Source organism: Oncorhynchus gorbuscha, linkage group LG04 (assembly GCF_021184085.1).
Source record: "Oncorhynchus gorbuscha isolate QuinsamMale2020 ecotype Even-year linkage group LG04, OgorEven_v1.0, whole genome shotgun sequence".
Taxonomy (NCBI): Eukaryota; Metazoa; Chordata; class Actinopteri; order Salmoniformes; family Salmonidae; genus Oncorhynchus; species Oncorhynchus gorbuscha.
Genome location: NC_060176.1, coordinates 34070393 through 34093247, shown reverse-complemented (window position 1 = coordinate 34093247; position 22855 = coordinate 34070393). Strand labels below are relative to the sequence as shown.

Sequence of the window (22855 nt, the reverse complement as noted above, 5' to 3'; positions counted from 1 at the left end):
AGGCAGGAAGTCGGACCAGAACCCCAAGAGAAATAGCACTTTTGAAGAACCCATAGGAGGCTGCTGTGTTTGCCATCAAACTCTGCCCATAATTCTCTCGCAAATCCACTTAAGACTCTCTTTCACTTTCGTAGCGAAATATTAGCTAGCATTTATGAGGCCAGCAAACAAGTTCCTCAAACACTATAGGAACGTATTTGCAAAAAAATATATGGGGGGGATTGGAAGTGATGCAGAAAATTATATTGATGGAAGCTACATTCTACCTGCAATATTAAAGCTGATGTACCCCTAAAAAAAGAATAGGAATATAAAATTGGAACATATTTCCTACAACGTTATAATGAAAAGGTGAGGGTGTCCCGAGTGGCGCAGTGGTCTAAGGCACAGCATCGCAGTGCTAGCTATGCCACTAGAGATTCTGGGTTTGAGTCCAGGCTCTGACGCAGCCGGCAGTGACCGGGAGACTCAATGGGCAGCGCACAATTGTCCCAGCATTGTCCGGGATAGGGGAGGGTTTGGCCTCCCCTATCCCCATTTGGCCTCCCCTTGTCCCATCGCGCACTAGCGACTCCTGTGGCAGGCCTGACACAGTGCATGCTGACACAGTCACCAGGTGTATGGTGTTTCCTCTGACACATTGGTGCGGCAGGGTTCCGTGTTAAGTGGGCATTGTTAAGAAGCAGTGCGGCTTGGTTGGGTTTTTTCGGAGGACGCACGGCTCTCGACCTTCGCCTCTCCCGAGTCCGTACGGGAGTTGCAGCGATGAGACAAGACTGTAACTACCAAATCGGATACAACAAAATTGAGGAGAAAAAGGGGTAAGAAAAAATACAATTTAAAATAAATGTGCTATTATTTAAAAAATAACTTTTTTAAAAGAAAGGGGATCATGTGACCCTTGAACGAGATGGCCGCATGAACTAAGAGCTCCACACAAGTAGTTTCCAATTCTTAATCTTACCTCCACTTCAAGTTGAAACTCCTTTAGCTTTAGTCAAAATGTCATGACGGCTACAAAAGGCGACATTGCAGGTAACATTTTTTACCCGGACACAAACATTAGCGGCGGAAAAAGCCTCCAAGAAACAGCTAGCTTCAGAAAAAGCTAGCGCCATTAGCCAAGAGCAAGAGGACCCCCCCCCCACCGAGGCCCAACAAATGCCAAACTCGCACTCTGTCGTAATTGTGTTCTGTTAAATATAGGTGAAAAATAAGAGGGAAACATGCCACTGACCCACTACCTGCAAGACAAACTTCCCGAGTGGCTCCACCTGTCCACCGACAGGCACATTGAGCACTGAGGCCCCCACCAAGCAGCCAGACAACCACCGCGCCCAATCACCATACGTTTCCTGAGATTCACCGACAAGGAACAAGTCCTACAGGTGGCGAAAATCAACACCATTACAGTGGGAAATGCCAAACTCACTTTACACCAGGACCTGTCAGCTGGAATACGCCAAAAGCGCAGAGAGTTTGACAAGGTGAAGAAATCTTTAGGGGATTCAAATACCCAAACGAGCTCAGGATTCTTCACCAAGGAGCCCTGCGACACTTCAAAACTCCCGAAGAGGCAAAACGTTTTTTGAAGGACAATCCACACTGCACACTGCCCTAACCCACCTGGACAAGAGGAATACCTATGTGAGAATGCTGTTCATCGACTACAGCTCGGCATTCAACACCATAGTACCCTCCAAGCTCGTCATCAAGCTCGAGACCCTGGGTCTCGACCCCGCCCTGTGCAACTGGGTACTGGACTTCCTGACGGGCCGCCCCCAGGTGGTGAGGGTAGGCAACAACATCTCCTCCCCGCTGATCCTCAACACGGGGGCCCCACAAGGGTGCGTTCTGAGCCCTCTCCTGTACTCCCTGTTCACCCACGACTGCGTGGCCACGCACGCCTCCAACTCAATCATCAAGTTTGCGGACGACACAACAGTGGTAGGCTTGATTACCAACAACGACGAGACGGCCTACAGGGAGGAGGTGAGGGCCCTCGGAGTGTGGTGTCAGGAAAATAACCTCACACTCAACGTCAACAAAACTAAGGAGATGATTGTGGACTTCAGGAAACAGCAGAGGGAACACCCCTATCCACATCGATGGAACAGTAGTGGAGAGGGTAGCTAGTTTTAAGTTCCTCGGCATACACATCACAGACAAACTGAATTGGTCCACTCACACTGACAGCGTCGTGAAGAAGGCGCAGCAGCGCCTATTCAACCTCAGGAGGCTGAAGAAATTTGGCTTGTCACCAAAAGCACTCACAAACTTCTACAGATGCACAATCGAGAGCATCCTGGCGGGCTGTATCACCGCCTGGTACGGCAACTGCTCCGCCCTCAACCGTAAGGCTCTCCAGAGGGTAGTGAGGACTGCACAACGCATCACCGGGGGCAAACTACCTGCCCTCCAGGACACCTACACCACCCGTTGTTACAGGAAGGCCATAAAGATCATCAAGGACATCAACCACCCGAACCACTGCCTGTTCACCCCGCTATCATCCAGAAGGCGAGGTCAGTACAGGTGCATCAAAGCTGGGACCGAGAGACTGAAAAACAGCTTCTATCTCAAGGCCATCAGACTGTTAAACAGCCACCACTAACACTGAGTGGCTGCTGCCAACACACTGTCATTGACACTGACCCAACTCCAGCCATTTTAATAATGGGAATTGATGGGAAATGATGTAAATATATCACTAGCCACTTTAAACAATGCTACCTTATATAATGTTACTTACCCTACATTATTCATCTCATATGCATATGTATATACTGTACTCTACATCATCGACTGCATCCTTATGTAACACATGTATCACTAGCCACTTTAACTATGCCACTTTGTTTACTTTGTCTACACACTCATCTCATATGTATATACTGTACTCGATACCATCTACTGTATGCTGCTCTGTACCATCACTCATTCATATATCCTTATGTACATGTTCCTTATCCCCTTACACTGTGTATAAGACAGTAGTTTTGGAATTGTTAGTTAGATTACTTGTTGGTTATCACTGCATTGTCGGAACTAGAAGCACAAGCATTTCGCTACACTCGCATTAACATCTGCTAACCATGTGTATGTGACAAATAAAATTTGATTTGATTTTATTTTATTTGATCCTGGTCACTGAGAAATGGACCAATGACTAAAAGCGATTACTGTTATTACTAAAGGAGGTAAGACAAACAAATAGCCGCCATCCAAAGACCATCCAAAGATTTCATTATAGCCTTCTAATTTATATTTATTTTCTTTTAGCTGAGAGGGATAGGCTCTATAGCCTAACCTAGGCCTACTAACATTTCAGCCTACTTTTATTTCCCATTTTTTATTATTATTAATATTATTATTTGTAGTTATCATTTTCACATAAGCCTCCACCATAGGCTGTCGATTACGACACATTTACAGACCTAACAAGAAGCTCAATGTGTCAATTTTATGCCTATGGCCTTATCCTGTTGATATTACGTTTTAATAAAAACTAACAACTTATCCTATAGATCCCTCTTCAGGATTTGCCCCAACATTTCTGTTTTATTTGGTCCAAACGATTAGCCCTATGTCCTTTGGAGGAGGTATATGTAGGCTGGGCTATTGATTTTATTTTCTTCCTCGTTTTTAATGTGGCCTGGGCGGTGGCAACGTTGTCACTCAATGCGGGGCGGAGAGAATGAGGCATTTCTTTGGTGGGGAGGGGGAGATGTTGTGCGTTGCTAACTGTTCTCGGTTTCATTTGTTAATTCGGAACACAGAATTGAGACTGAGCGTGGGGGTAATAGATCCAACGGGATGTGTCGAGTTGTTTGGGAACTCGGCTGGGCTGTTCAGAGATGGTTCTTTTATGTACACCATTTTTTTTAATTTTATGTGATAGCAGCTGTAACTATTATCCACCTTTACCCAGAGATGACTTGCACTAGAGTTCGATTACTGTTTGATTATGATGACTAGTACCTTAAATCTACTGACATGGATCTGCCATGGTCTAGGTCAAAAAAAGATACTATGTGCTCTAAAAAAGGTAAAAACAGACATTGCGCTATTACAAGAGACACACCTCTGTGATGCCGAACATGCCAAACTTTGCAGAGCTTGGGTGGGACAGGTGTATTTCTCATCTTTCAAGTCAAACAGTAGAGGTACAGCCATACTTATCCATAAGAATGTTCCATTCATAATTTACCAAAACATTTCTGATCCGGAGGGGTGATTTATTTTGATAACTGGGTCACTGTATGGGCAACCAATTACTATCTTAAACATATATGCCCCTAACACAGATACTACTGCTTTCATGTCAAAAATGATATCCCTGCTCAATGAGCATTGTGTTTCCTTTGTAGTGCTGGCTGGAGATATTAATTGTACCCTCAACCCAATCCTGGACAAATAATCTCAAATCCCCTCCACAAATCCTAGATCTGCAAAGATGTTGAACTCTCTTACTAAAGAGATGGGACTGATATATATCTGGAGAGAGACTAATAGCTCATCTATGGAATATACATACTACTCTAATGTCCATAACACCTACTCCCATATAGATTACATTTTTATCCCAAAGATTTTCAAAAATTCAGCCACGTGTACAATCGAACCCATAGCACTTTCAGATCATGCCTTTGTCCACCTCCGCTTTGACCTCTGCAAAAATATTCAGAGGTCAAAGAGCTGGAAATTCAACACCTCCATGTTATCAAATGAAGCGTTCCATACATTGGTAACTACATGGATAGACCGGAGAAAAGACAACAAAGACTCTCCTGTTTCTCCGGCCACAATGTGGGAAGCTGCCAAAGCCATACTAAGAGGTAATCTAATTGTATATGCTTCCTCTAAGAAAAAAGCAATGGAAGCACACATGCTAGATCTTGAGAGGGAGCTGGAACTCAGTAAAAAGGTAAATAAACTATCCCCAGAGAGCACCTCCTAGAGTCAACTTAAAGCAGCCAAAGCCAAACTGAACTTGGACTATAGTCGGGAGATAAAAAAAAAAAAAATTCTTTACTAAACTGAAATACCATGAGTTTAGCAATATGGCGTGTAAATTGCTTGCTTAGCAATTTTTTAAAAAGAGCAGTCAGAGCATACAATCATGGCTATCCGAACAGCAGAGGACGAGGTCACATGACCCAAAAAAGATCAATTGAACTTTTCATGATTTTTACTACAAACTATATACTTCTGAGAGAAAACATACGGAGGCAGAACACTATTCCATCTTAGAGGGAATCTCGCTACCTAAACTATCAGAGACCGACCAAGAAGATCTCAACTCCCCCTTCACTCCTGAGGAAATCCTGGAGGCAATTACCTCCATGCCACCTAGTGAGTCCCCAGGCCCAGATGGATTCCCCAGAGAGTTTTACAAAGCTTTTTGGCACCAGCTTAGCCCTATTTTCATGCCAATGCTGGATGATTTTTGCAAAAATGGAGCTCTCCCAGACTCTATGCACACAGCTCACATTACAGTGTTGCTTAAAAAAGGACCCTTCATCCTGCTCGTCCTTCCGGGCCCATAAGCTTGTTGAATTTCGACTACAAAATAATTACCAAATTGCTCGCCAACACTCTTCTTCCCAAAATAATAAAAGCGGACCAAACTGTATTTATTAGAGACAGGTACTCTTCTGATAACATTCTCCGTCTTTTTGTTATTATTGATCAAGTAAACACACAGAAGACCCCTGTCCTGCTGGCTTCCCTGGATGCTGAGAAGGCGTTGGAGTGGAGCTTTCTGTTCTCAGTCTTAGAAAAGTTCAATATGGGCCCAAACTTTATTAAATGGATTAAGTCCCTAACTCTCATCCAAATGCCATGGTGACTATTAACGCCCTGAACTCTGACAGATTCCCTTTGGGACGGGGCACAAGACAAGGGTGCTCGCTGTCCCCCCTGCTCTACTTGTTGGGGGTGGAGCCTCTGTCAGAGTTGATAAGGAGAAATCCAAGTATCATGGGTGTTTCTGCAGATTTCTCTCTATGCGGATGATGCCTTGCTCTACATATCCAACCCTGAGAAATCCCTCCCATTTTAGACACAATTGCCCAGTATGCTAAGTTTTCAGAATATAAGATAACTTTGAAGAAATCCACTGTTTGCCCTCTCAATCTTACACTCACTAGCTCTATGAAGACACACTGTCCATTCCAATGGAAAACACAGGGGTTTCAACACCAGATCTGAATAGCCTTTTCAAGGAAAATTATCTTCCACTCCTGGATCGAATCAAGAACGATCTCCAAACCTGGATCCCCCTCCCAATTAGCTTAGTCGGAAGAATTCATGTCATCCATATGAACATCCTCCCTAGATTGAACTATTTATTTCAGATGCTCCCATGCTATCTCCCGATTTCCTTTTTCAAAACAACTAACCAAAGCATCAGCCAAATTTATATGGGGCAATAAAAAACCTAGGATCAAGTTCTCCACTCTTTCAAAACCTGAATCTAAGGGTGGTCTTGCCCTTCCCTCCCAATTGTACTACTGGCCTGCCCAAATCCGCAACATGCTAACATGGATCACAAAAAGACTCATTGCTCCTAAACTCAATTATATTCATTAATAACTTTAGTGAAGTGGGCAACATAGCCAACACCTTTGTGATTTACAGCACCCTACTAGCATGGAGGGACTCTAAGAAATACCTGGGCATTTCCTCCCAAATATGTTCTCACTCACCTATAGTATGCAACCCAGACTTGCCAAAAGCCCTGAATGATGCCAACTTTAATCTTTGGCATACTCTAGGAATCAGGACCTTTCCAGACCTATTTCGTCAGAAAACCACTACACTGAAATCCTTTCAAGAGCTCTGCAGTGAATTCAATGTGCCAATATTTTTTTTTATATCTTCAAATTACATTTCAAATTACATTTACATTTCATTTCCTCATTTACTTCCAAGAGGAGGTTTAGAGCTCAGCTGAATGAAGTGGAAACACTTTGTGCTACAGCACAATCATTTAAAGGCAAAATATCCTATATCTATAGACTCCTTTCTGTACATGTAGGTCGAGTTAAAGTGACTATGCATAGATAATAAACAGAGAATAGCAGCAGTGTAAAAGAGGAGGGGGGGCAATGCAAATAGTCTGGGTAGCCATTTGATTAGATGTTCAGGTGTTCATGAGTCGTATGGCTTGAGAGTAGCACCTGTTGAGAAGCCTTTTGGACCTAGACTTGGCGCTCCGGTATTGCATGCCGTGCGGTAGGAGATAGAACAGTCTATGACTAGGGTGGCTGGAGTCTTTGACAATTTTTAGGGCCTTCCTCTGACACCGCCTGGTATAGAGATCCTGGATTTCAAGAAGCTTGGCCCCAGTGATGTACTGGCCCCTACGCACTATCCTCTGTAGTGCCTTGCGGTCAGAGGCCAAGCAATTGCCATACCAAGCAGTAATGCAACCAGTCAGGATGCTCTAGATGGTGCCGCTGTAGAACTTTTTGAGAATCTGAGGACCCATGCCAAATCTTTTCAGTCTCCTGAGGGGGAATAGGTTTTGTAGTGGCCCCTTCGCGACTGTCTTGGTGTGCATGGAGCATGACAGTTTGTTGGTGATGTGGACACCAAGGAACTTGAAGCTCTCAGCCTGCTCCACTACAGCCCCATAGATGAAAATGGGGCTTTGCTCGGTCCTCCTTTTTCTGTAGTCCACAATCATCTCCTTTGTCTTGATCACGTTGAGGGAGAGGTTGTTGTCCTGGCACCACACGGCCAGGTCTCTGACCTCCTCCAAGGCTGTCTCATCGTTGTCGGTGATCAGGCCTACCACTGTTGTGTCATCAGCAAACTTAACTTGTTATGGCTGCAATCCCGTTAACGGGATAATTGTCATCAACAACCGCTGAATTGCAGAGCGCCACATTCAAACAATATTACTAAAAATATTTATATTCATGAAATCACAAGTGCAATATAGGAAAACACAGCGTAGCCTTTTGTTAATCCACCTGTCGTGTCAGATTTAGAAAATATGCTTTACAGTGAAAGCAATCCAAGCGTTTGCGTAAGTTTACGAATGAGCCGACAAAACATTATGTACACTTAGCATGAAGTAGCATGGCCACGAAAATCAGAAAAGCAATCAAATTAATTGTTTTCACTCAAGAGACTCCCAGTTACGCAATAAATGTTCTTTTTGTTCCATAAAGATGATTTTTATATCCAAAATACCTCCGTCTGTTTGCCGCGTTATGTTCAGAAATCCACAGGAAAGAGCGGTCACGACAACGCAGACAAATTCCAAATCGTTTCCACAGAAACCTGTCAAACGTTTTTTATAATCAATCCTCAGGTTGTTTTTAAAATATATAATCGATTAAATATCAACCGCAACTGTCTTTATCAGTAGGAGAGGGAAAGGCAATGGCAGCCAAAACTCTGTTATGCATACAAAACGCTGCTGGCACCCGGCCAAACAATGATGCGATGTTATCGTTCTCGCTCATTTTTTCAAAATAAAAGCGTGAAACTATGTCTGAAGACTGTTGACACCTTGAGGAAGCGATAGGAAATGGAGCAAAGGCAGGCTATGGAACATGGAATTTTCAAAATACAAGCCACTTCCTGGTTTGATTTTACTCAGGGTTTCGCCTGCAATATTAGTTCTGTTATACTCACAGACAATATTTTGACAGTTTTGGAAACTTTAGAGTGTTTTCTATCCAATACTAATGATGATATGCATATATTAGCAACTGAGACTGAGGAGCTGGCCATTTACTCTGGGCACCTTTTCATCCAAGCTACCCTTGCCAAGGCTTTCGACTCGGTCAATCCCCATATTCTTATCGGCAGACTCAGTCGCCTCGGTTTTTCGGATGACTGCCTTGCCTGGTTCACCAATTACTTTGCAGACAGAGTTCAGTGTGTCAAATCGGAGGGCATGCTGTCCGGTCCTCTGGAAGTCTCTATGGGGGTGCCACAGGGTTCAATCCTCGAGCCGACTCTTTTTTCTGTATTAATCAATTATGTTGCTCTTGCTGTGGGCGATTCCCTGATCCACCTCTACACAGACGACACCATTCTATATACTTCCGGCCCGTCCTTGGACACTGTGCTATCTAACCTCCAAACGAGCTTCAATGCCATACAACACTCCTTCCGTGGCCTCCAACTCCTCTTAAACGCTAGTAAAACCAAATGCATGCTTTTCAACCGTTCGCTGCCTGCACCCGCACGCCTGACCAGCATCACCACCCTGGATGGTTCCAACCTTGAATATGTGGACATCTATAAGTACCTAGGTGTCTGGCTAGACTGTAAACTCTCCTTCCAGACTCATATCAAACATCTCCAATCGAAAATCAAATCAAGAGTCGGCTTTCTATTCCTCAACTAAGCCTCCTTCACTCACGCCGCCAAACTTACCCTAGTAAAACTGACTATCCTACCGATCCTCGACTTCGGCGATGTCATCTACAAAATTGCTTCCAACACTCTACTCAGCAAACTGGATGCAGTTTATCACAGTGCCATCCGTTTTGTCACTAAGGCACCTTATACCACCCACCACTGCGACTTGTATGCTCTAGTCGGCTGGCCCTCGCTACATATTCGTCGCCAGACCCACTGGCTCCAGGTCATCTACAAGTCCATGCTAGGTAAAGCTCCGCCTTATCTCAGTTCACTGGTCACGATGGCAACACCCATCCGTAGCACGTGCTCCAGCAGGTGTATCTCACTGATCATCCCTAACGCCAACACCTCATTTGGCCGCCTTTCGTTCCAGTTCTCTGCTGCCTGTGACTGGAACGAATTGCAAAAATCGCTGAAGTTGCAGACTTTTAACTCCCTCACCAACTTCAAACATCTGCTGTCTGAGCAGCTAACCGATCGCTGCAGCTGTACATAGTCTATCGGCAAATAGCCCACCCATTTTTATCTACCTCATCCCCATACTGTTTTTATTTATTTACTTTTCTGCTCTTTTGCACACCAATATCTCTACCTGTACATCTGATAATTTATCACTCCAGTGTTAATCTGCAAAATTGTAATTATTCGCCTACCTCATGCCTTTTGCACACAATGTATATAGACTCCCCCTTTTTTCCCTTTTTTTCCTACTGTGTTATTGACTTGTTAATTGTTTACTCCATGTGTAACTCTGTGTTGTCTGTTCACACTGCTATGCTTTATCTTGGCCAGGTCGCAGTTGCAAATGAGAACTTGTTCTCAACTAGCCTACCTGGTTAAATAAAGGTGAAATAAAAAAATAAAAAATACTGCCCCTGCAGCCATAAGAAGTTAATGATGGTGTTGGAGTTGTGCCTGGCAGTCCAGTCATGAGTGAACAGAGAGTATAGGAGGGGACTGAGCACGCACCCCTTACGGGCCCCCGTTTTGAGAATCTGCATGGCGGATGTGATGTTACCTACCCTTACCACCTGGGGGCGGCCCGTCAGGAAGTCCAGGATCCAGTTGCAGAGGGAGGTGTTTAGTCACAGGGTCCTTAGCTTAGTGATGAGCTTTGGGGGTACAATGATGTTGAACACTGAGCTGTAGTCAATGAATAGCATTCTCTCATAGGTGTTCCTTTTGTCCAGGTGTGAAAGGGAAGTGTCATGCAGGTGAAAGAGGACCCAAAAGCGACTTGGCGAAAACAGAGTCTTTAATCCAGTAAAGTAAATACAATCAAAAAAAACACAACTTTCACTCGAAATGACGAGGACAAACTGGAGACTCGATCTTGAACAGCAGGTGAACAGCAGGTTGCCTCGGGAAGGCACTTGAACCAGACAGACTCAGACACCTGCTCACCACGCAGCATCTGAGGAAAACACGACACGACAGGGCGATACACAATCACAGCACGGTGAATTCTAAACAAGGAACCGACAGGACAGGAACGGAACACAAAGGAAGAAATAGGGACTCTAATCAGGGGAAAGGATCGGGAACAGGTGTGGGAAGACTAAATGATTGATTAGGGGGAATAGGAACAGCTGGGAGCAGGAACGGAACGATAGAGAGAAGAGAGAGCGAGAGAGTGAGAGAGGGAGGGGGAGAGAGAGGGATAGAAAGAGGGAAAGAACCTAATAAGACCAGCAGAGGGAAACGAATAGAATGGGAAGCACAGGGACAAGACAAGATAATAAATGACAAAACATGACAGTACCCCCACTCACCGAGCGCCTCCTGGCGCACTCGAGGAGGAATCCTGGCGGCAACGGAGGAAATCATCAATGAGTGAACGGTCCAGCACGTCCCGAGACGGAACCCAACTCCTCTCCTCAGGACCGTAACCCTCCCAATCCACTAAGTATTGGTGACCCCGTCCCCGAGAACGCATGTCCATGATCTTATGTACCTTGTAAATAGGTGCGCTCTCGACAAGGACGGGAGGGGGAGGGAAGACGAACGGGGGTGCGAAGAAAGGGCTTGACACAGGAGACATGGAAGACAGGATGGACGCGACGAAGATGTCGCGGAAGAAGCAGTCGCACAGCGACAGGATTGACGACCTGGGAGACACGGAACGGACCAATGAACCGCGGAGTCAACTTACGAGAAGCTGTCGTAAGAGGAAGGTTGCGAGTGGAAAGCCACACTCTCTGGCCGCAACAATACCTTGGACTCTTAATCCTGCGTTTATTGGCGGCTCTCACAGTCTGTGCCCTGTAACGGCAAAGTGCAGACCTCACCCTCCTCCAGGTGCGCTCACAACGTTGGACAAACGCTTGAGCGGAGGGAACGCTGGACTCGGCAAGCTGGGATGAGAACAGAGGAGGCTGGTAACCCAGACTACTCTGAAACGGAGATAACCCGGTAGCAGACGAAGGAAGCGAATTGTGAGCGTATTCTGCCCAGGGGAGCTGTTCTGCCCAAGACGCAGGGTTTCTGAAAGAAAGGCTGCGTAGTATGCGACCAATCGTCTGATTGGCCCTCTCTGCTTGACCGTTAGACTGGGGATGAAACCCGGAAGAGAGACTGACGGACGCACCAATCAAACGACAGAACTCCCTCCAAAACTGTGACGTGAATTGCGGGCCTCTGTCTGAAACGGCGTCTAACGGGAGGCCATGAATTCTGAATACATTCTCGATAATGATTTGTGCCGTCTCCTTAGCGGAAGGAAGTTTAGCGAGGGGAATGAAATGTGCCGCCTTAGAGAACCTATCGACAACCGTAAGAATCACAGTCTTCCCCGCAGACAAAGGCAGACCGGTAATGAAGTCTAGGGCGATGTGAGACCATGGTCGAGAAGGAATGGGGAGCGGTCTGAGACGACCGGCAGGAGGAGAGTTACCCGACTTAGTCTGCGCGCAGTCCGAACAAGCAGCCACGAAACGGCGCGTGTCACGCTCCTGAGTCGGCCACCAAAAGCGCTGGCGAATAGACGCAAGAGTGCCTCGAACACCGGGATGACCAGCTAACTTGGCAGAGTGAGCCCACTGAAGAACAGCCAGACGAGTGGAAACAGGAACGAAAAGGAGGTTACTAGGACAAGCGCGCGGCGACGCAGTGTGCGTGAGTGCTTGCTTAACCTGTCTTTCAATTCCCCAGACTGTTAACCCGACAACACGCCCATAAGGAAGAATCCCCTCGGGATCAGTAGAAGCCACAGAAGAACTAAACAGACGGGATAAGGCATCAGGCTTGGTGTTCTTGCTACCCGGACGGTAAGAAATCACAAACTCGAAACGAGCGAAAAACAACGCCCAACGAGCTTGACGGGCATTAAGTCGTTTGGCAGAACGGATGTACTCAAGGTTCTTATGGTCTGTCCAAACGACAAAAGGAACGGTCGCCCCCTCCAACCACTGTCGCCATTCGCCTAGGGCTAAGCGGATGGCGAGCAGTTCACGGTTACCCACATCATAGTTGCGCTCAGATGGCGACAGGCGATGAGAAAAATAAGCGCAAGGATGAACCTTATCGTCAGACTGGAAGCGCTGGGATAGAATGGCTCCCACGCCTACCTCTGAAGCGTCAACCTCGACAATGAATTGTCTAGTGACGTCAGGAGTAACGAGGATAGGAGCGGACGTAAAACGTTCTTTTAGAAGATCAAAAGCTCCCTGGGCGGAACCGGACCACTTAAAACACGTCTTGACAGAAGTAAGAGCTGTGAGAGGGGCAGCAACTTGACCGAAATTACGAATGAAACGCCGATAGAAATTAGCGAAACCTAAAAAGCGCTGCAACTCGACACGTGACCTTGGAACGGGCCAATCACTGACAGCTTGGACCTTAGCGGAATCCATCTGAATGCCTTCAGCGGAAATAACGGAACCGAGAAAAGTAACGGAGGAGACATGAAAAGAGCACTTCTCAGACTTTACGTAGAGACAATTCTCTAAAAGGCGCTGTAGAACACGTCGAACGTGCTGAACATGAATCTCGAGTGACGGAGAAAAAATCAGGATATCGTCAAGATAGACAAAAACAAAGATGTTCAGCATGTCTCTCAGAACATCATTAACTAATGCCTGAAAAACAGCTGGCGCATTGGCGAGACCAAACGGCAGAACCCGGTACTCAAAATGCCCTAACGGAGTGTTAAACGCCGTTTTCCACTCGTCCCCCTCTCTGATGCGCACGAGATGGTAAGCGTTACGAAGGTCCAACTTAGTAAAGCACCTGGCTCCCTGCAGAATCTCGAAGGCTGATGACATAAGGGGAAGCGGATAACGATTCTTAACCGTTATGTCATTCAGCCCTCGATAATCCACGCAGGGGCGCAGAGTACCGTCCTTCTTCTTAACAAAAAGAACCCCGCCCCGGCCGGAGAGGAAGAAGGCACTATGGTACCGGCGTCAAGAGACACAGACAAATAATCCTCGAGAGCCTTACGTTCGGGAGCCGACAGAGAGTATAGTCTACCCCGAGGAGGAGTGGTCCCCGGAAGGAGATCAATACTACAATCATACGACCGGTGAGGAGGAAGGGAGTTGGCTCGGGACCGACTGAAGACCGTGCGCAGATCATGATATTCCTCCGGCACTCCTGTCAAATCGCCAGGTTCCTCCTGAGAAGTAGGGACAGAAGAAACGGGAGGGATGGCAGACATTAAACACTTCACATGACAAGAAACGTTCCAGGATAGGATAGAATTACTAGACCAATTAATTGAAGGATTATGACATACTAGCCAGGGATGACCCAAAACAACAGGTGTAAACGGTGAACGAAAAATCAAAAAAGAAATAGTCTCACTGTGGTTACCAGATACTGTGAGGGTTAAAGGTAGTGTCTCAAATCTGATACTGGGAAGATGACTACCATCTAAGGCGAACATGGGCGTAGGCTTCTCTAACTCTCTGAAAGGAATGTCATGTTTCCGAACCCATGCTTCGTCCATGAAACAACCCTCAGCCCCAGAGTCTATCAAGGCACTACATGTAGCACCCGAACCGGTCCAGCGTAGATGGACCGACAAAGTAGTACAGGATCTTGATGGAGAGACTTGAGTAGTTGCGCTCACCTGTAGCCCTCCGCTTACAGATGAGCTCTGGCTTTTACTGGACATGAATTAACAAAATGTCCAGCAACTCCGCAATAGAGGCACAGGCGGTTGGTGATCCTCCGTTCCCTCTCCTTAGTCGAGATGCGAATCCCTCCCAGCTGCATGGGCTCAGACTCTGAGCCAGAGGAGGGAGATGGTTGCGATGCGGAGCAGGGAAACACCGTTGATGCGAGCTCTCTTCCACGAGCCCGGTGACGAAGATCTACCCGTCGTTCTATGCGGATGGCGAGAGCAATCAAAGAGTCCACATCTGAAGGAACCTCCCGGGAGAGAATCTCATCCTTAACCACTGCGTGGAGTCCCTCCAGAAAACGAGCGAGCAGCGCCGGCTCGTTCCACTCACTAGAGGCAGCAAGAGTGCGAAACTCAATAGAATAATCCGTTATGGACCGTTCACCTTGGCATAAGGAAGCCAGGGCCCTAGAAGCCTCCCTACCAAAAACTGAACGGTCAAAAACCCGAATCATCTCCTCTTTAAAGTTCTGGAACTTGTTAGAGCAATCAGCCCTTGCCTCCCAGATAGCTGTGCCCCATTCTCGAGCCCGGCCAGTAAGGAGTGAAATGACGTAAGCAACCCGAGCTCTCTCTCTAGAGTATGTGTTGGGTTGGAGAGAGAACACAATCTCACACTGCGTGAGAAAGGAACGGCACTCAGTGGGCTGCCCGGAGTAGCAAGGTGGGTTATTAACCCTAGGTTCTGGAGGCTCGGCAGGCCAGGAAGTAACAGGTGGCACGAGACGTAGACTCTGGAACTGTCCAGAGAGGTCGGAAACCTGAGCGGCCAGGTTCTCCACGGCATGGCGAGCAGCAGACAATTCCTGCTCGTGTCTGCCGAGCATGGCTCCTTGGATCTTGACGGCAGTGTAACGAGCGTCTGAAGTCGCTGGGTCCATTCCTTGGTCGGTTCCTTCTGTCATGCAGGTGAAAGAGGACCCAAAAGCGACTTGGCGAAAACAGAGTCTTTAATCCAGTAAAGTAAATACAATCAAAAAAAACACAACTTTCACTCGAAATGACGAGGACAAACTGGAGACTCGATCTTGAACAGCAGGTGAACAGCAGGTTGCCTCGGGAAGGCACTTGAACCAGACAGACTCAGACACCTGCTCACCACGCAGCATCTGAGGAAAACACGACACGACAGGGCGATACACAATCACAGCACGGTGAATTCTAAACAAGGAACCGACAGGACAGGAACGGAACACAAAGGAAGAAATAGGGACTCTAATCAGGGGAAAGGATCGGGAACAGGTGTGGGAAGACTAAATGATTGATTAGGGGAATAGGAACAGCTGGGAGCAGGAACGGAACGATAGAGAGAAGAGAGAGCGAGAGAGTGAGAGAGGGAGGGGGAGAGAGAGGGATAGAAAGAGGGAAAGAACCTAATAAGACCAGCAGAGGGAAACGAATAGAATGGGAAGCACAGGGACAAGACAAGATAATAAATGACAAAACATGACAGGAAGTGTGGAGAGCAAAAGAGATTGCTTCATATGTGGATCTGTTGGGGCGGTATCCAAATTGGAGTGGGTCTAGGGTTTCTGGGATAATGGTGTTGATGTGGGCCGTGACCAGCCTTTCAAAGTACTTCATGGCTACAGATGTGAGTACTACAGATTGGTAGTTATTTAGGCAGGTTACCTTCGTGTTCTTGGGCAAATGGACTATGGTGGTCTGCTTGAAACATGTTGGTATTACAGACTCAGACAGGGAGAGGTTGAAAATGTCAGTGAAGACACTTGCCAGTTGGTTAGCGCATGCTTGGAGTACAAGTCCTGGTAATCTGTCTGGCCCTTCGGCCTTGTGAATGTTGACCTGTTTAAAGGTCTTACTGAAATTGGCTATGGAGAGCGTGATCACACAGTCATCCAAAACAGCTGATGCTGTCATGCATGTTTCAGCGTTACTTGCCTCGGAGCGAGCATAGAAGTAATTTAGCTTGTCTGATAGGCTTGTGTCACTGGGCAGCTCGCCGCTGTGCATCCCTTTGTAGTCTGTAATGGTTTGCAAGCCCTGCCACATCCGACGAGCATCTGAGCCGGTGTAGTACGATTCAATCTTGGTCCTGTATTGACGCTTTACCTGTTTGATGGTTTGTTGGAGGGCATAGCGGGGTTTCTTATAAACTTCTGGGTTAAAGTCCCGCTCCTTGAAAGCGGTAGCTCTACCCTTTAGCTCAGTGCAGATGTTCGTTGAAGCACCTTAGGCAGCAATTACACCCTTGAGTCTTCGTGGGTGTGACGCTACAGGCTTGGCACACCTGTATTTGGGGAGTTTCTCCCATTCTTCTCTGGAGGTCTTCTCAAGTTCTGTCAGGTTGGATGGGAAACGTCGCTGCACAGCTATTTTCAGGTCTCTCCAGCGATGTTAGATCGGGTTCAAGTCTGGGCTCTGGCTGGGACACTCAAGGACATTCAGAGACTTGTCCCAAAGCCACTCCTGCATTGTCTTGGCTGTGTGCTTAGGGTCGTTGCCCTGTTGGAAGGTGAAACTTTGCTCCAGTCTGAGGTCCTGAGCACTCAAGGGGAGCAGGTTTTCATCAAGGATCTCTGTACTTTGCTCCGTTCATCTTTACCCCAATCCTGAAGAGTCTTCCAGTCCCTGCCGCTGAAAAGTCTCATGGTAAAGGGTCTGAATAATTATGTAAATAAGGTATTTCTGTTTCTCATTTTCAATAAATTTGCAAAAAAATCTTAAAACCTGTTTTCGCTTTGTGTAAATTAATGAGGACTTGTTTTTATTTAAATCCATTTTAGAACAAGGATGTGACATAACAAATTGTGGAAAAAGTCAAGGGGTCTGAATAGTTTCCGAATGCACTCTAATTCCCATAAAGAATGTGTTCAATGTAGGCTATGAAACATTTAGCTTTACAATGCTTTTTGTTGTTGTTCTGATCTATTCATAGAGGGTAATGTCTCACTCATTATATATTTATCAATTGATAATAACTTGTCAGGATTCTAGAATTGATTGACAATATTTACCTCAGACAAATGGCGAGATGTTCAGCTCACCATTGTCGTGTCTGCTCTTGCAAATTTTGTGTCTGTGCTTGCATTACGAGGTCCCATCCTGGATAGCAGGTCATCGAACTGGGCTTTATCAAGCCTGAAATAGCCCTGGAACAACACATCGTCAAACCGCAGCTCCTTCACCAGATGATGGTATTCTCCATACCGGCTACGGGATATCAGGATGGGATGAACCCACATGGAGCGCCGTCGTTGTAGGTTCCACAATTGATAGATTACCGCAATAGCCAGGAGTTTCCTCAGTTTCCGATTCATGGTGGAAATGGAGATATGTGAATGAAATCAATATTTATAGGCAAATATTTTCCCTCCAAAAATATAAATATTATCAGGAACATTTCAGTGTCAAGGTGTCAATAATGTTGTATTTTTAAAATGTGGCTATCATATGCAAATCAAAAATTAAATACATTTTCTGATTTTAAACTTGAATTATATTAATAATTTTAGAAAGCTTCAATTAGCATTTACCTGTGAATACATGTATGAAATGCAGATGGATTCAACTATACTGAACAAAAATATAAATGCAACATGCAAACATTTCAAATATTTTTCTGAGTTAAAATTACAGTTAAAATACAGAAATCAGTCAAGCCTCTCTATGGCCAGGGCGTGACAACGTGTTTCCTTTATTTTGGCAATTACTTGTATGTGTTCTATTAGCGTGCGAAATAAGGCTGACCCCATTTAGTCGACTGGACGATTGTTTGGTTGATAGGTTGTTGGCCCACCAAGATTCTTAGTCAAGCAGTGGCAAATATATATTTTTTTAATATGGCACAAGAGACACCTGTCTGATTCACGCCTGTCTGAGTGGACTAATCCATTGCGGAGTCCGCGGGGATGGCATACCAGTATCACGAGTAGTACATTTATCGATAATTACCATCATTTCTCATCTAAAATGTTTGTTTGGTTACGGTAATTTCTTCATGCATTTAATGTATTATTATTACAGTTGTCATGATTGTCCTGTGAGGATCAGAATGGGTCAGATCAGCTTGGCAATGGATGACAGTAACCAGACCTTCTCTCACCAACAGAAGAGGGGAGGAGGGAACTGGGCCGGGTTTGACAGCTCACAACCTGTCCTAAATTATAGCAGAGAAGATCCAGAGAGGTCTTCTAACATAAGAAAGTGGGGAATGGTCAGAGATGATCTATAGAAAACTAATGTCATATTGGTTTTTATTTTGTGATGTCATTAAAAAGGTTATAAAGGATATACTGTAACTTGAAAAGTATATGCCATTTATCTGTCAAGTTTCCATCCTTAACGTTGTATATGAAATATGACAAATTATGAAAGTATTTCTGTTAATATAGGAATGTGACTTTAGGAGCCATAAGATAATTTGTCTTCTATAAACTGTGCACAGTAAGTTGCCACGCCTCGAGTGAGTTCAAAGAGCATGTCGTTCAAAGAGCATGTCAGCCTGACAGAACCGCCCATTTCCAGAGAGTGCATAAAACAATTGGTTTTGAAATTAACATTACACCAGAAAAGCGTAGTGGTCGCTACATGTTGGAAATGGTTGGAACTTGGAACCTCTACACGAGGTGAAGAAAATAAAATAAACTCCCAGACTAGACCAGAACATTGCCATGCTGCAGCTGCGAGTGTAAAGTCATCAGACTAATGAAAGTAAAGTCACGACACAGTCTTACCATTGCCATTGTAGGATTGGACATGTCTGTAGAGCGCATAGCCTATGATACACTTGTGAGGGAAAAGTTTTGGTTTATTTCATTCCATTTACGAGTTGTCAATTTATCCATTGTCTTTTGTTTGGCTGTCAATCTTGAGTAAGGACATGCTCCTGATTACGCATAGAACTAGGTCTAGGCTACCTGGCCTGCACGCAAATGTAGGCTTATAATTGAGCCCATTTGGGGATCTGATACTATTTCTGATTGTCTTAACTTAGCTTCTCAAAGTAATGTAAGTAATCAACAACCGCTGAAGTAAGTAAACAGTCTGTTTTTAGATTCATTGAGAATGACATAGTTCCTCAACGTAGCCTATTTGAGAGAAAAAAATCCAGCTCTCTCACTTTCAATAACCACTCAGCATGAAAGGTGACAAAATGTCATGTTCTGATCCATTGGTAATGTCATAAAAAAGGCCTACCTGATTTATTTTTTATCCTTGCATAAATAGCATACAGCTGTATCTGTCTGTCCGGAACTCACTGGCACAAGCACTAAAGGCCCAGAATAGTTTATACAATGTTGCTAGCAGAGTTCCACACTTGTTCTGTTTTTATTCCTTTAATGTCCTTGTTTTTTGAGGTGGGAGTTGAGCAGGGTCTGTGTTTTGTTTACCTCTGAATCAGAAGACTGACTATACCGGCACACTTTACAGTGACAAAACAAGGGTTATTATGACACATTTTTTCGTCTAAGTTAATAGTGGAAACAATATTTCAAGTTCCTTGCAGACAGGCTATGCATAGCCTATGTAATTTTATAAGATTTTTTTTATTTTTTATTTTCTACCTGCTGGCTGCAATGTTTTCATTTTTTAGCTTTATGTAGGCTATTTTTACATATTGGCAATGGCAATAGAAGTTACTTTTAGATTTGTATCATTTTCATTTAGATATCATTTTTATTAAACCACATGATATTGGTTTTGAGATATGAAGACTTTATTATAAATTAAATTAAACTGTTCCACGAAAATGTGCATGTGAAAATCATAACTGGCACGCAGATTAGTAGAAATGGTACCATAACTTGGCACTCCAAATGGAAAAGGTTGCCGACTGCTGGTGTAGCCTATTACCGGCAACTTCAGGAGGTTAATGGCAGAATCTGTGAAGGCTAGCAGCAGCAGGCAGCGGGAGGAGGGTCGGGAACAGATATTTTTCTTCTGGTTAGGATATATTAATCTCTGGCTCTCTGTTTATTTATTTGTGTGTCTTGATTTTTAAGTGCAGTGCTTAAAGCATCAGGCAAAGTAACCTCCATATAGTTGATTTTATTCAAACATATATGGAAAAATACACGTTTAAAAATGTAGACCAATCAACAGCCCTATTGCGAAGGCATTGAAGCACAGATAGATCTCGTCTGTGTCTCAAATGGCACCCTACTCCCCACCCATGGGCCCCAGTCCAAAGTAGTGCACTATATAGGGAATAGGGTGCCATTTGGGACGTAGCCATGGATCAGGTCATGTCTCACTGCCCTACTACAGTCCTGTGAGTCATGAAGGCTCCCTGTCATTACCACTAGTTGTGTTCCTAACTCAGAGCCAGGAGCCAGCGGTACCCCCCCAACCTCCAGAAGGTTTAGATGAGGACTGCTACGAGGAGGCTGAGCCTTTTGTTCCAGACAATCCCTCCACAGGTATGCTCAACATGTCATTAGATACAGCAGTCTCTCTCTCTCTCTCTCTCTCTCTCTCTCTCTCTCTCTCTCTCTCTCTCTCTCTCTCTCTCTCTCTCTCTCTCTCTCAAGAGCCATTGCAAGCAATTTGGGTTACTTTCACAATGGGATAGATGTAACCTTGTGCCATTTCTACAGGCAAAGAATTACATCAGAAAGTTCCATTCATGTGTTATACATGTATTTGTGCTATTTTTCATCCTCAAACCTTCAAACTTCCACAGTTGTGTACTGTGGATTTTAATCTACGTAAAAACCCAGAGTATCTCTTTTTACCACATTCTGAAAAGTGGTGTCAAACAGGTGTGTCAAAAAAATAAAAATGCATCATCTGTGTGTACATGTGTGCTCGCGTGAGTATCTGTGTTTTCTACAGACAAAGGTGACTCAGACAGCAGTCACTACGAGTCATACGGTGAGGAAGATGAGGAGTTTGTGAAGGACCGTGCCCACTACATCCAGTGGAGTGCCTCCCAGACCTGTCTGCGGCCTACTTCTGAGTCACGCATCTGTGGCTACCTGTGGAGGAAGAAATGGCTGGGCCAATGGACCAAACAACTCTTTCTCATCCGCAACAATCTGCTGTTGGTAAGCACATTCCTGAGGACAAAACACTGTACGATCATCTGCTCGGTGTCGACAAATGTGTTTTGAACATGTTTCATCCATGTAGCTTACTATAGCCGTAAAAATGCATTAACCTTGAAATGTCTGGAAGGAAGGAAGGGTTTGTATGGCTCTGTTTTATGTAGTATTCACAGAATAAAAAAACATTGACCCCTAGTGTTCTGAATATTGACTGATCTCAGACCCTTCTTATGACCAATTATATTTTCTGTGAACAGGTCTTGTAAATTAATGTATTCTTTCTACAGCTTATCAGCGTATGTTCCCCCTGTTGATGATGCCTATTATGCATTATTGTTGAACCAAAAGATGAACTGTTACACAAACATTCAATTAAATTGGAAATATTTAAATATATAGGTGAAATTAAATGAAACGATGAATATTGATGCATGTTGATGCTGATGTTATGCTAATACTAATGATAACAATGGCATAATATATTCAATATGCTGTGGACTGTTGTCTTTTAACAGTTTCGCTAAAATTCATTCTGATCAACCTAGCAATTACGACACATCCCTCACTATTGTCATTGGTTGCACTAATTGCAACATAACATAACTTGGTTCAAGCATTCATGACATTACCCTGAAAAAGGCACATTGATGCTGTAACGTTGGTGTTTTTTACCCAATAATTTATGGCTTACAGTTTATTCACCATTAGTCAGCACCTCTACACTAAATCATTGTCTCTGGGTGTGCGCCAGCTCATGCTTTTTATTTACAGAATAGCCCATAAATTGTTCGTCCTATTTGACTGTTTCAATTTGCTTCTAGTGCTACAAGTGGAGGGGCAGGTAGCCTAGTGCTTAAGGGTGTTGGGTCAGTAACCAAAATGTTGCTGTGGCGAATCCCAGAGCCGACTAGGTGAAAAACCTGTCGATGTTCCCTTGAGCAAGGCACTTAACCCTAATTGTGCCTGTAAGTCACTCTGGATAAGAGTGGCTGCTAAATTAGTCAAATGTTAGACAAAGTGATACTGGCAAGAGCGTTGTGTGGGTTTTCCTTTTCTTTGAAGATATCATCAAATTACTCCCACACACCTGCAACAAGCTCAGGTATCCTTTTCCTATTTTGAATCACAGTGCTACAAATGTGCCAAGGACCTCTACCCGCTGCTGGAGCTCGACCTGCGGGGCTGCCAGGTGGTTTACAAGTCCAAGCACAACAAGAAGATGCAGCACGAGCTCAAAGTTGTGACTGGTTCCGACACAGTGGTGATGGGCTTCCAGAGCTGCCACCAGGCGGAGGAATGGAGGAAGGTTTGGAGGTGTTTGTCATTACAG

At 44.9% G+C, this 22855-nt stretch overlaps 1 protein-coding gene across 4 annotated transcripts in view; it reads left to right on the top strand.

Annotated features, from left to right (window-relative positions):
* The window catches only part of si:dkey-220o5.5 (actin filament-associated protein 1-like 2), a 135105-nt gene that overhangs the window by 72388 nt on the left and 39862 nt on the right, over positions 1–22855 (top strand). For all 4 annotated transcript variants that reach the window (XR_006838491.1, XR_006838492.1, XM_046346562.1 and 1 more), the window contains exons 5-7: positions 20802–20898; positions 21314–21525; positions 22655–22831. Coding sequence is in view for 2 of the 4 variants with exons in the window: in XM_046346562.1 (XP_046202518.1) it covers positions 20802–20898; positions 21314–21525; positions 22655–22831 (486 nt within the window). In the remaining 2 variants the exon portion in view is untranslated. The remainder of the gene's footprint in view (positions 1–20801; positions 20899–21313; positions 21526–22654; positions 22832–22855) is intronic.